The sequence below is a fragment of the Vigna angularis genome, chromosome 9 (genome assembly GCF_016808095.1).
Source record: "Vigna angularis cultivar LongXiaoDou No.4 chromosome 9, ASM1680809v1, whole genome shotgun sequence".
Classification (NCBI taxonomy): domain Eukaryota; kingdom Viridiplantae; phylum Streptophyta; class Magnoliopsida; order Fabales; family Fabaceae; genus Vigna; species Vigna angularis.
Window position 1 is genome coordinate 25611128 of NC_068978.1, and position 12013 is coordinate 25623140.

A 12013-nucleotide genomic window follows, 5' to 3' on the forward strand; every position below is an offset into this window, starting at 1 on the left:
TTATATTTCTACACTTTTAAATTACCGTCTTCTTAAGTCTTGGAAAAATAATATACTCAATTTAATATTTAATTATAATTTTAGTTTCTAAAACTGGGAGTAATTTTTGTTATAATCTTCCTAATTCAAAAAAATAAATTATCTTAGCCCCTTATAATTGGAAAAAAATTATGAACACTTACAAAATACTAAATTTAATTAAGATTTATAATTTAACTTTTAAGACCAAAAATGTAAAACTGTTTTGATATTCTAAATTTAATATTCAGTAACTAAAATTAAAATTATATATGTTTTAATTTTGAGTGACTAAAAACAGCTTTTAAAATTATATCTCTATATAGATCATTTTTAGAGACTAAATACATCGTTAAACTTAAAATATATCTCCTAATAATCTAAGAGAAAAGTTAAATGAGTGGGCCCTGGCGGCTCCTTTTGTTTAAATTCTTACGCATCAGCCAAAGCCACAAGACTTTGACACATGCACACCCTGACGTCACACTCATAGATTTTGAGGTTATAAAATCCTCGCAACCAATAGTTTCCATCATGAACTTCATTCTCTTCAAAATTTTCTGTTCAAACTTGATTGAACATCATTTCGAAGATCCTTTGAAAGTTACCAAAGTAGAGAAAAATGTCCGATGCAGTTAGTTTATTTGAATTGAACACAGGAGCCAAGATACCTTCAATTGGGTTAGGCACATATGCGGTTATTCCTAGTACTGTAATCAGTGCCATCGAGGTATATTAGAAGTGAATTATCCATTTTAACTATTTATAATATTTTATATACTTCATTTTAGACTGTTCTTTGGTTTAGATTGTGAATGGTGAACAATTCTTGTTTGTAGTATTTTATGCAGAAGATCTAACCCGAGAAGAGTTTTCTAACTATTGTATGTGGTGATGATAAATTCAGGTGGGTTACAGGCATATCGACTGTGCTGAAGCCTATTCTAATCAAGCCGAGGTAATTTAATTTGAGGATAGTGAATTTTGATTATATGAACATATGATAATGAATCTAGAACCCCATTTTCCTCACTGGATCACTGTCAGAAGAAATTCTTAAATCTACTGATTTTAGGTTATAACTGGTTTGGACTCTTATCTCATTTTTGTTGAATCTTCCTACTAAATCCGCCTTCCATAGATCATCATGTGCTTGTGATATGTCTCAGCAAATACTTACATGCTAGAATTTATAGTTGCAAAGAAGTTCGTTTTGCTTTAGTAAAGTTCGGTGCTTATTATAGTGAAAATATGTTTTGTTTGATTATAGAAAGTTGGTTTCTGTAGATTGGTTCTGCTCTGAAGAAGCTTTTTGAAAGTGGTGTTGTGAAGCGTGAGGACTTGTGGATTACCTCCAAACTCTGGTTTTAGTGTCTTCTCATTCTTCGGAAAATTTCATAATGTTGGAATGATATGTATATGTTTGTATTCAGTTTCTCAATACAGATCCTCTGCTTTTACACTATACACAGGAACACAGATCATGATCCAGAAGATGTACCAAAAGCACTTGAAAGAACTTTACAACAATTGCAACTTGACTACGTAGATCTCTATCTAGTATGTGCATTCTTTCCATTTCTGCTTTGTGAATTTCTATTGTAGATGTGAATATCAAACATTTTGAGTCCATTCACGGTTTCACAATTCAGTTTTTCTTTTGGTTATATGCAACAAATCTATAGGTTATAGCTGAATTTTGAAATGGTTCAATCTTTAGATACATTGGCCAGTGAAGATGAAAAAGGGATCAGTAAAACCTGAAAATGTTGTACAACATGACATACCAAGCACATGGAGAGCAATGGAAGCTCTCTATGACTCAGGCAAGGCTAAAGCCATAGGAGTGAGCAATTTCTCTTCAAAAAAGCTTCAAGATTTGTTGGATATAGCAAGAGTGCCTCCTGCTGTTAACCAAGTGGAATGCCACCCACAATGGCAGCAGCCAAAGTTGCATGCATTCTGTGAATCCAAAGGAATTCACCTATCTGTATGTATATCACACATTTAAGTAACTTTATGCTTCATTCATGCAGTTGGATTCAATTATTCATTACATATTCGTTGAGGGTTAACTATAGATGATGATGTATTTGCTGCATTTTGGATAAACTTTTCTCAGAAAACTGGTGACGATTTTGGTACTTCAGATGGTGTATATATATGTATATCAAATACCTTTGTTCTGATTGCTGATTATCTGTTACAAATACAATGAAATTCCTTTCAAGGGATTTTCTCCATTGGGGACACAAGAGTATCGTAGCAGTGATGAAGTGCTTAAGAATCCTGTTCTCAATAAAGTTGCTGAGAAACTGGGGAAAACACCAGCTCAAGTAGCCCTTCGGTGGGGCATTCAAACGGGTCATAGTGTGCTACCAAAGACCTCTAATGAGTCCAGGCTCAAGGAAAATTTTGATATCTTCAACTGGTCTATTCCAGAGGACCTGATGGCTAAGTTTTCCGAAATTAAACAGGCAAGTATTATTCTGTTTTGTTTCAAAATATTATAAAAAGTGGATTTTAAGTTTAACACAACAACATGATCAATTTTTAAGATAAAATTTTCATTTACTTATATGTTATAAATTCTTCTTATTTTTTAATCTCCGGCAAAAATTTATTCTCATAATCTCCTCTTCAACTATTGATTAACACATGGAATTTACTCATGCAGGAAAGACTTATAAAGGGTACTGGGTTATTTGTTCATGAAAGCAGTGAGGTCTATAAGACTGTTGAAGAACTCTGGGACGGTGAATAATGTGCTAGAAGATGTAAAACATGTGACAAGTCCTATGCTGAAGGAGTTTCTGTTTAATAAGTAAAATACTAAGGACACACTTTAGAGTCATATAATAACAGGTCCACGTTCAAGGACTTTGTATGTTATTGTTGTAATAATACCTTGACATTATCAGAGTTTATTGGATTCAGTTATTATGGTTCTTGGTGATGGTGCTGCACTGATGAACAAAAAATTATGAATGTTATGTTTCTGATGCTAAAACATACTTTTTGCTCATACCTGTTTTTGTTCTCTCTTTCTGCATTATCACTTCACAATTTGACCCTTTTAGTTCAATGTTGTGCTTTTAGTTTTTAAGGGAGTGCTCCTTTTCTGCCTTCATGTGTTCTATAAAGAGAGCGCTTGCAGTGACAATCTAATGCTCAACTTAATAAGGTAATGTCAAAAATCTAATTGAGTCAAAATTTCACATAGACGAGAAAGTTGAATATATTATAAAGAAAAACTCAGAAAAATCAAAGATGTCTCATGCAATTATCCGTATATAAATATTTTTCAGAGAAATCAATCACCGTGACATGAAGTGATTGAATATCAATATTAGATAAAAGTAAATCTATTCGAGACATCGCAAAATCTATGTACTTAATATGTTAAAAATGGTATATTTTTATCTTAGATTTTCCTAAAAGTATTAAATTTGTTTGAAACTATTTGAATTTTAAATTGTTTGGACCACAAAATGGAACATATTTACTAATTGTTTTAACCATTGGCCATGATTTGAGAAGATGTAACAGTTGAGGGGAAGTTACAACTGTTGGGAAGGGGACATGTGACACACGCAAGATGTGGATCATTAGATCCTTCTTGATTCAATAATTAAGGGTAGTCTGTTGGCGTGTCCATTTTTTTATTATAAATAGAAGTGGGGCTGAACCTCATTTCACCATTGCTCTCAACCTTATGTGAAGAACCGAACGTCTAAATCTCTATCTAAGATAATAATGTCTATCATTCTCTTGTCTTCGTCTAAAGAATCGGAGGGGAGGGGAAGTCGAGGGTATGCCGATGATGCATTGTCGTCGTCGATATCGTCAGATGGCTCTTCCATTTTTTGATCAACCAAGTGAGACATTGAGTCGGGAGACGAGGCGACGGAAATAACTATGATTGAAGTAAATGTTATGTTATGACAAGATCGTCTAAAGAGGATAGATTATCTAACATTTCAGAGTTTTGAAGTTTAACAAACAACATTCAACAAAATATCATTTAGAGACGTATAGTGTCTGGACGATGTTCAAATTAGAATATTCTTGCTAAACACTTATAAAACAAATCATACATGGAAAATATAAAAGAATAAACAACATTTGTCAAAAGCAGGTATAGTAAAAGAAGCCCTAAGCGCTACATTTTGTCAATAATCATTACTTGAAAACTCTCAGACTTGCACGAAACGCTTATCATACGAAACATGCCTCAACATTATATCAATGTATAGATCATTAAATACATGTATGTATTGTACCTTGTCTACACTACTTTTTCCCTCTTTATTTATGCAGATATTGACAACACCAAGATATACTCAAAAGCATTACACGAGGATCAAAAATACTTTGTGAGAGAGGAAGACATTCCTGGAATATTTCCTGATGCTTTATGTCCTTCCATAGTCGTACAAGCTTTAACTACGAAAGAAATGTTGTTATTCTCAAGACGTGAAAAGACACGTCTTCGTACGAGAAGCCACCTAATCTCAACAAAGTTAACTATCTCTAAGTAACAGTTATCTTTCGAAGTAAACATGTGTTATTTCTTTATTGCTTAAAACTATTTTCTAAACGCTTACCTTAAAACACAAATGTCTAATAGCTATTGCATATCGTCTAACCTCTGCAATAGTTACTAAGCGTTAATTTGTGAAAAGATTTAGAAACACTATTAAACCCCCTCCCCGCGCCCCTTCCTTTTCTAATGTTTGTTTATGATTTCAATTGGTATCAGAGCTAACCTCAGGAGTTAGTTTTTTATGGGACTTGAAGAAACACTCCTAATAGAGAATGAATGATACTTAGTAAATCACCCTCTCTTGTTCAAGAAGGAAAAGTTTGACTACTAGAAGCAACAAATGATTGCTTTCTTGGAGTCTTGCCACATAGACATGTGGGACGTAGTGGAAAATTGAAACTTAATAACCCTTAATGACTGGTGACGAATTACCCAAAAGCAAATGAATGAATGAACAAAATCACAGGTATATTCTAAAATATCCTAATTCTAAAAAAATAGAAAATAAAAATAACTTCACGACACAGAAAAATAGGGAAAGTTTGGGAGTTATCAGTCATGTATGATTATGACTCTCAATCTTAAAGTGTCTTTCATGTTATACTTCCTGCTTGTAGAAGAAAGTTCTTGCTTGAATACTTTAGGGAAAAAAATTCAGCTTATAGATGCAGTTTGCCTTTTACTTAGATGCTTCATTATTGTTCTTGTAGAGTTAGAGCTTAAACTTAATAGCCTGTGAGTGTTACTTCATTGACTTTATATAATTAGGGGAACAAAGAATAGTGCTTTTAATTTTAATACCCCCAAGGTGGATCATGGGTGTCATATGCTTCCATGCTTGCTAAGTAAGGTTAAATCTAGGCTCTCTAAGGGACTTATAAAATATATCAGCTAACTGGACTAGTTGACAAAACCAATAACAATGTTTATTGTTCTTGACTTGCCCCATATCAAGAGTAGACATTATTGAATCCATTATGCATTCTCATTGTGAAGACTTCATGAAATCTTGGTGATTTTGTTTTCATTTATCACTAGGGATAATCGATTATCCCTAAAATCAAAATTATCAAGGTTCGCAGATAATCGATTATCACTTGGGATAATTGATTATCACTAGTAATTGGGAGTTGTCTTTTAAACTTCTAACCTTGCTCGAACCTTGGGCTATAATAGTGTGTTTCAAAGTTCTTTAAGTGTTAGTTAAACTATTACAAAGCAAGAGTATAGTTTGGAAAACTCTAGGTGTTTAAGAAAGCTTGTAGTTTAGGTGCTTGAAGAAGGAAAAGTTGTTGCTTAGTATGTCTAAGTTGTTGGTGCTCTTCTACTAGCAGAATCAAGTTGTTTATTCTTTTGTGTGTCAAAAAAAGGTGTTGGTCATCTCTTATCTTTTAAGAGAGGTGTTTTATAATCTCATCTTTATCTTTTTATTGTAAATTATTATTTATTTTAGTGAAAAAGTTAATTTCTCTTTTAGTGAGATTAACAATTGGATGAAGAATATTTTGATTTGAACCAGTATAAAAACTACTTATGTAATTTTTATTTTCCCTTACTTTATTTATTTGCTTTTAATTAATGTAAGTTTTCAATTTTATCAAAAAAAATTTCAAAGCAAAAATCTATTTAAAGGGAAGCGATTTTTAACTTGAACTAATTCATCTCCTCTTAGTTTTGTCCTACGTTTAAACGTTTCACTATGTATTTTCTACCGAGATGATACAAAGTATGTTTCTCTAGTTTGTAGTAGTTATTATATGAATTTTATAAAAAATTAAATTATCCATGTTTTATATATTTTTTATTTTTAAAATTATTCACTTTCTGGAAACAATTATATTAATTATAATATATATATATATATATATATTTATTGAGAGACAGTTTATTTTATTTTATCATCTTTAAATGTTTTATTTTATTAGTTTTGATCGGTTTTAAACTGCTAAAAATGGAAGCTTACAAATGATATTTAAAATATTTCTATATAAGAGTGTTTTCTCATGTGACAAATGAAATTTTATAGTGTACTAAAATATAACCTTTTATTGAAAATAATGTTTTATATTAATTTTCATAAAATAAAAGTTTAATATTTTATAATTTAGTTTAAAAACTGAACAAAATTTTTCATAATAGTTTAAAAAGGAAAAATAGCATCGTTATAATAATTTGATATTTGAAAATTCGAATTTACAACTTTATTTAACTTGATGACCGAAATCTTATCAAAATTCGGTTTTTGGATGATCAAATTTCAGGGATTTTTTTTGTTATATGGGAGAAGAAAAATGAAAAAAAAAAGTCTAAATCCCCTCCCCATAATTTGGCCACCTGCAAACATAATTTCAATAGAATCTTTTTTTTTTTAAAAAGAACGAATAAATACCACACTTTACTAACTTGGAAATTTTTTTATAAATAATAGAGATCCAAAAAAAAAATATTACTCAAATGAACTTTAAGAGAATTTATTTTACCAAATAAGAAGGATCATTCTTCAATATGGGAAAAACCAAATTCAAACTCTATTTAGTTGGACTGGTAGTAAGTGAAATATTCGATTTCTAGAAAACTGAATTTCAGAAAAAAAAATTATAAAAGGAAGAAAAATGAAAAATATAAAAATAATCTAAATCCTCTTCCAAAAGTTCGGTTACCCAAAAATTGAATTTCTATACTTTTTGCTTCCAGTGGAGTGGGGAGCCCAATTCTCACCTTGAAAAATAATCAGTGCAATTTGAAGAAACTAAACGCAAACAGATTCAGTGTGAATTTTTTTCTTTTTTTTGAAAACATGTTAATCGTGAAAAGAAAAATTCTACTAACTTGCTTCTATAAAAAGTATAAATTAGTTGTTTTCATCTCATAAGTACAAGCAAAGCTGAGTGTATTGGCACTATTCCCTTTGAAAACTCATTCTCAAGTTCTTCCCTTCACCAACTCCTTCATAAATGAGCAAAATGTGTCTTTTTTAATTGTGCCACCTTTTTTTCCCACGGCACATTCTATTCCATTATATTCATAGCAATTACTATTTTAAACCCTGAAGGCTCAAGCTGTTGTAATCATTCAAAGTCCTTGATTCTTGTTTCATGGCCAACCTCAAAATGCTCCTCGTACTCTTGTCTTTGTTGCTGTTCCTTCTGATCCCAGTTTCTTCTCAGCCTAACCAGATCTTCTATGCTGGATTCAAGGGTTTGGATAGCAGCAACATGACCCTTGATGGTGTAGCAGAAATTGAGCCAAGTGGGGTACTGAAACTCACAAATGATTCAAGTAAAGTAATGGGTCATGCTTTTTATCCAACTGCTCTTCAGTTCAAGAACTCAAGTGATGGTAAAGCTTTCTCCTTTTCTTCCTCTTTTGCTTTGGCTATTGTTCCTGAGTTTCCAAAGCTTGGAGGGCATGGCCTTGCTTTTACAATTGCAACTTCCAAGGATCTGAAGGCTCTTCCAAGCCAGTATCTTGGTCTTCTTAACTCAAGTAGCATAGGGAACTTCTCCAACCACCTTTTTGCTGTCGAGTTTGACACAGCCCAAGATTTTGAGTTTGTGGACATCAATGATAACCATGTTGGAATTGACATCAATAGCTTGGTATCCAATGCTTCTGCTCCTGCTGGGTTCTACGCCGGGGATCATGATTCAGACAAACAGAATCTGACTCTCAAAAGTGGGCAACCTATTCTGGTTTGGGTTGATTATGATTCTGCTCAAAGTGTTGTTAATGTCACAATTTCTGCATCTTCTACCAAACCCAGAAGATCACTCTTGTCTTTTCCTGTGGATCTTTCACCAATCCTTAGGGATTCCATGTATGTAGGGTTCTCTGCATCCACAGGGTTGCTTGCTAGCTCCCATTACATTTTGGGTTGGAGCTTCAAAATCAATGGACCAGCAACACCCCTTGATCTCTCTTCCCTCCCACAGCTTCCAGGGCCAAAGAGGAAACACACATCTCTGATAATTGGGGTTTCAGTGTCTGGAGCTGTTCTTGCATTGTTTGCTGTCTTACTCGGCTTCTACATGTACAGAAGGTACAAGAATGCCGATGTTATAGAAGCTTGGGAGCTTGAGATTGGACCACACAGGTACTCCTACCAAGAGCTCAAGAAAGCAACAAAAGGTTTCAAGGACAAAGAGCTGCTTGGACAAGGTGGATTTGGGAGTGTCTACAAGGGAACATTACCAAATTCCAACACCCAAGTTGCTGTCAAGAGAATCTCACATGACTCAAAACAAGGCCTGAGGGAATTTGTGTCAGAAATAGCCAGCATAGGCAGGCTTCGCCACCGGAATCTGGTTCAGCTTCTGGGGTGGTGTCGCCGGCGCGGTGACCTCCTCCTTGTGTATGATTTCATGGCTAATGGGAGCTTAGACAAGTACCTGTTTGATGAACCAGAAATAATCCTTAGTTGGGAGCAAAGGTTTAAGGTGGTGAAGGATGTTGCTTCTGCCCTTTTGTATCTGCATGAGGGCTATGAGCAGGTGGTGATACACAGAGATGTGAAGGCTAGCAATGTGCTGCTAGATGGAGAACTCAATGGAAGACTAGGAGATTTTGGATTAGCAAGGTTGTATGAACATGGTGCTAACCCAAGTACCACAAGGGTAGTGGGGACATTAGGGTATTTGGCACCTGAGGTGCCTAGGACAGGGAAGGCCACACCTAGCTCAGATGTTTTTGCATTTGGTGCACTTTTACTTGAGGTGGCATGTGGGCTGAGGCCACTTGACCCAAAGGCAATGCCAGAAGATTTGGTTTTGGTTGATTGTGTGTGGAACAAGTACAAGCAAGGGAGAATACTTGATGTGGTGGACCCTAGACTGAATGGTGCTTTTAATGAAAGAGAGGTACTGATGGTGTTGAAATTGGGGCTTCTATGTTCAAATGGTTCTCCCACTGCTAGGCCTAGCATGAGACAGGTGGTGAGGTTCTTGGAGGGAGAAGTTGGTGTGCCAGATGAGTTGAGAAGGCAAGGAGAGACAGATTCTCAGGAGGGTTTTGATGAGTTCTTGCACTTACTTGACTCTTCTTCTTTTCATCAGATGAGCAGAAGCACTTATGGTGGTACTTCTCCTTCTTTTACTGATACATCACTCTTTACTCCCACTGCTAAAGGAGAAACAATGTGATCATCTACATAGTACTTGGAGATGTACTTGAGATGTTTGTTTATTTTATCATCCCTTCATGTCTCACAATTGTAGAGAGAAAGTTGTTGCTTTTGTTATGATCAATGAGATCCCACATTGAAAAGTTTGTGCTGTAATCCTTCACCAATGCCATCCTTTTTATGCTTCTGTGTTTTGTTGTTGTGCATAACAATTGATGAAACAATCACCTTTTTGAGATACATTAGTTAGTTAGTTTATAATTAAGGTTATTAGTTTGTTAGTTAATTCTGGACATATTGGTTGGTTTATTAGCATATAAATTCTTAGTCTGATATGTAAGGGTAAATGGGAAATTAATGTGGAGAAATTTTAAGAAAATTTACAAGTTTAAGATTAATTTAATCTTATTAAATTCTTTAATAATGGAGAATTAATATATATATATATATATATATATATATATAATTTAATAAATAGCAATGATGTATTAATTTGGTGCATTTATTCATACACAGCCATATGGTAATTGAATTGCGATAAGAGTTTTTTTTTTTTTTTTTTTTAGAGTTAATAGAAAGATTTATAAACATTTAAAACATGTAGCATATAAGACGTATAAACATGTAAAATATAAAACAAAATAAGAGTTTTGACATGTTTTGTTTTTACGATATTAAGAAATCATTTTTAATAAAAAAAATAATTATGTTAAATTAATATAAATGAAGTCTGTTAATAATTAAGCTAATTAAACATGTGTTTTATATTTAAAAATAGTCATCATCTTTATTAAAAAGAAAATAAAAATAAAAATATCATTAATCTTGAATTAAAGGATTTTAAATTTGTAATATAAAGAATAAAAGATAAAAGACTCCCTTTATGGTTGACTTTATTAATTCTCTTGTTAAACACAACAACAAATTATCCTTATCACTATAGTCATTCAAATAAAACTAAAATTTTTATGTTCTTCTTTTATTAAAATGATGAAATATACCAATATTTGGTGTATATAATTACTTATTTAACTAACAAACTTTTTTATTTCAACTAATTATGTCAACAATTTAATCTTTTAAAAGTTTGCAAAATTTTATTTAGTGACTAATTACATAAAATAAAAACACAAACTAAGTTATTCAACTTTATAATCTAATGTTAAATTAGTGTTTAAGAATAAATTGTTAAAACAAGATTGTCTAAAAAGATTAGACTACATAGCAATTTGTGTTTTAAAGTTTAACATACAACACTTAAATAAATGAAATATTATTTATTGAATGAAACATCTGAAAGATATATTTATAAAACATTGTTGGTAAACTTAAGCAAATTAAAAATGATGTGTCAGAAGTTATAAAAGTTAAAAATTATGGTTTGAAAAAGAGCACATATAAGACAAGCAATGTTAAACATTAAATATATTAAACTTAAAAGCACACACTTATGTCAAACACTCAATTCTACGTATCATGCCTAAATTATTTCTTAAAGTAAGAACATTAAATGCATGAGTGTACTACATATTTGGCTGCTTTTATTTTTCTCTCTTTATCTGTGTAAATAATAACAATATGAAACTTTATTTAAAAGTTGTGCATAAGGATCATAAATACGTTAAAAGATAAGAAGACATTCTAGGAATGTTTCCTATAAGCTTTATGCAAAGTACATAGGAAATCACTAGAGGGGGGTTGAATTGTATTTTCAAAATATTTTTGCAAAAACTCAGAGTCTAATGGTTTGTAATAGTAGTGTTAAAATAGAATGACTCAATTTCTCACACCAAGAGGGGGTGAATTGATGAAGTATAAAAACAAAAGCTTTTAAAATCTTTTTCACAAAATGTGATGTCTTTACACTTTTCTTGAATCGCAAGGTAAATGATTAGCAATGTAGCAGAAACTTAATCTAATAAGCAAAGAACTTAATTGAATGAATAAAAGAGAGTAGGGATCAGAAAATTCAAACGCTGTGTTTTTATATTGGTTCGACTAAGCCTACATTCAGTGTCCTTCCAACACCACAGGAAGCAAATGCACTATAAAGATCAAGGTTTTTACAACAAGGTTTTTATAGAGACCTCACATCAAAAATATAAAACACATTTATAATCCTCTAATCTAATATAGGCAGTAAACAATAAGACCAGGAGCAAGAACACCCTCTTCTGCTGTCTAACAGGCACCCTTAAAGGCAAGAACACCAATGTTCTTCTTCCAGTAATCACAACAAGGAAACCAAGCCAATCTTCAAAAGATTGCAAATCCTGATCACGTAGTAAACACCCAAAATGTGCAGATTGATCAGACATTGGAAAACACAA

General features: G+C 32.5%; 2 protein-coding genes across 2 annotated transcripts; both read left to right on the forward strand.

Moving 5' to 3' along the window:
• Positions 1–540: 540 nt before the first annotated feature.
• LOC108346848 (NADPH-dependent aldo-keto reductase, chloroplastic) lies at positions 541–3043 on the forward strand. Its single transcript, XM_017585898.2, has 7 exons — positions 541–748; positions 926–976; positions 1306–1382; positions 1491–1578; positions 1739–2008; positions 2250–2495; positions 2696–3043. Exons 1-7 carry the CDS (start codon positions 641–643, stop codon positions 2780–2782), a joined length of 927 nt encoding a protein of 308 aa, XP_017441387.1. The 5' UTR covers positions 541–640; the 3' UTR covers positions 2783–3043.
• Positions 3044–7456: 4413 nt separating this feature from the next.
• On the forward strand, positions 7457–9839 carry LOC108347470 (L-type lectin-domain containing receptor kinase S.4). Its single transcript, XM_017586732.2, has one exon. It carries the CDS (start codon positions 7660–7662, stop codon positions 9700–9702), a length of 2043 nt encoding a protein of 680 aa, XP_017442221.1. The 5' UTR covers positions 7457–7659; the 3' UTR covers positions 9703–9839.
• Positions 9840–12013: the final 2174 nt, after the last annotated feature.

What these genes read in the sequence shown, in the direction of transcription:
- LOC108346848 (XM_017585898.2), top strand. Translation starts at nt 641, where the DNA reads ATGTCCGATGCAGTTAGTTTATTTGAATTGAACACAGGAGCCAAGATA. An exon ending in CCTATTCTAATCAAGCCGAG is followed by an intron (nt 977 to 1,305) that starts GTAATTTAATTT and finishes TGGTTTCTGTAG; the next exon opens with ATTGGTTCTGCTCTGAAGAA. An exon ending in CCAAAGGAATTCACCTATCT is followed by an intron (nt 2,009 to 2,249) that starts GTATGTATATCA and finishes ATTCCTTTCAAG; the next exon opens with GGATTTTCTCCATTGGGGAC.
- LOC108347470 (XM_017586732.2), top strand. Translation starts at nt 7,660, where the DNA reads ATGGCCAACCTCAAAATGCTCCTCGTACTCTTGTCTTTGTTGCTGTTC.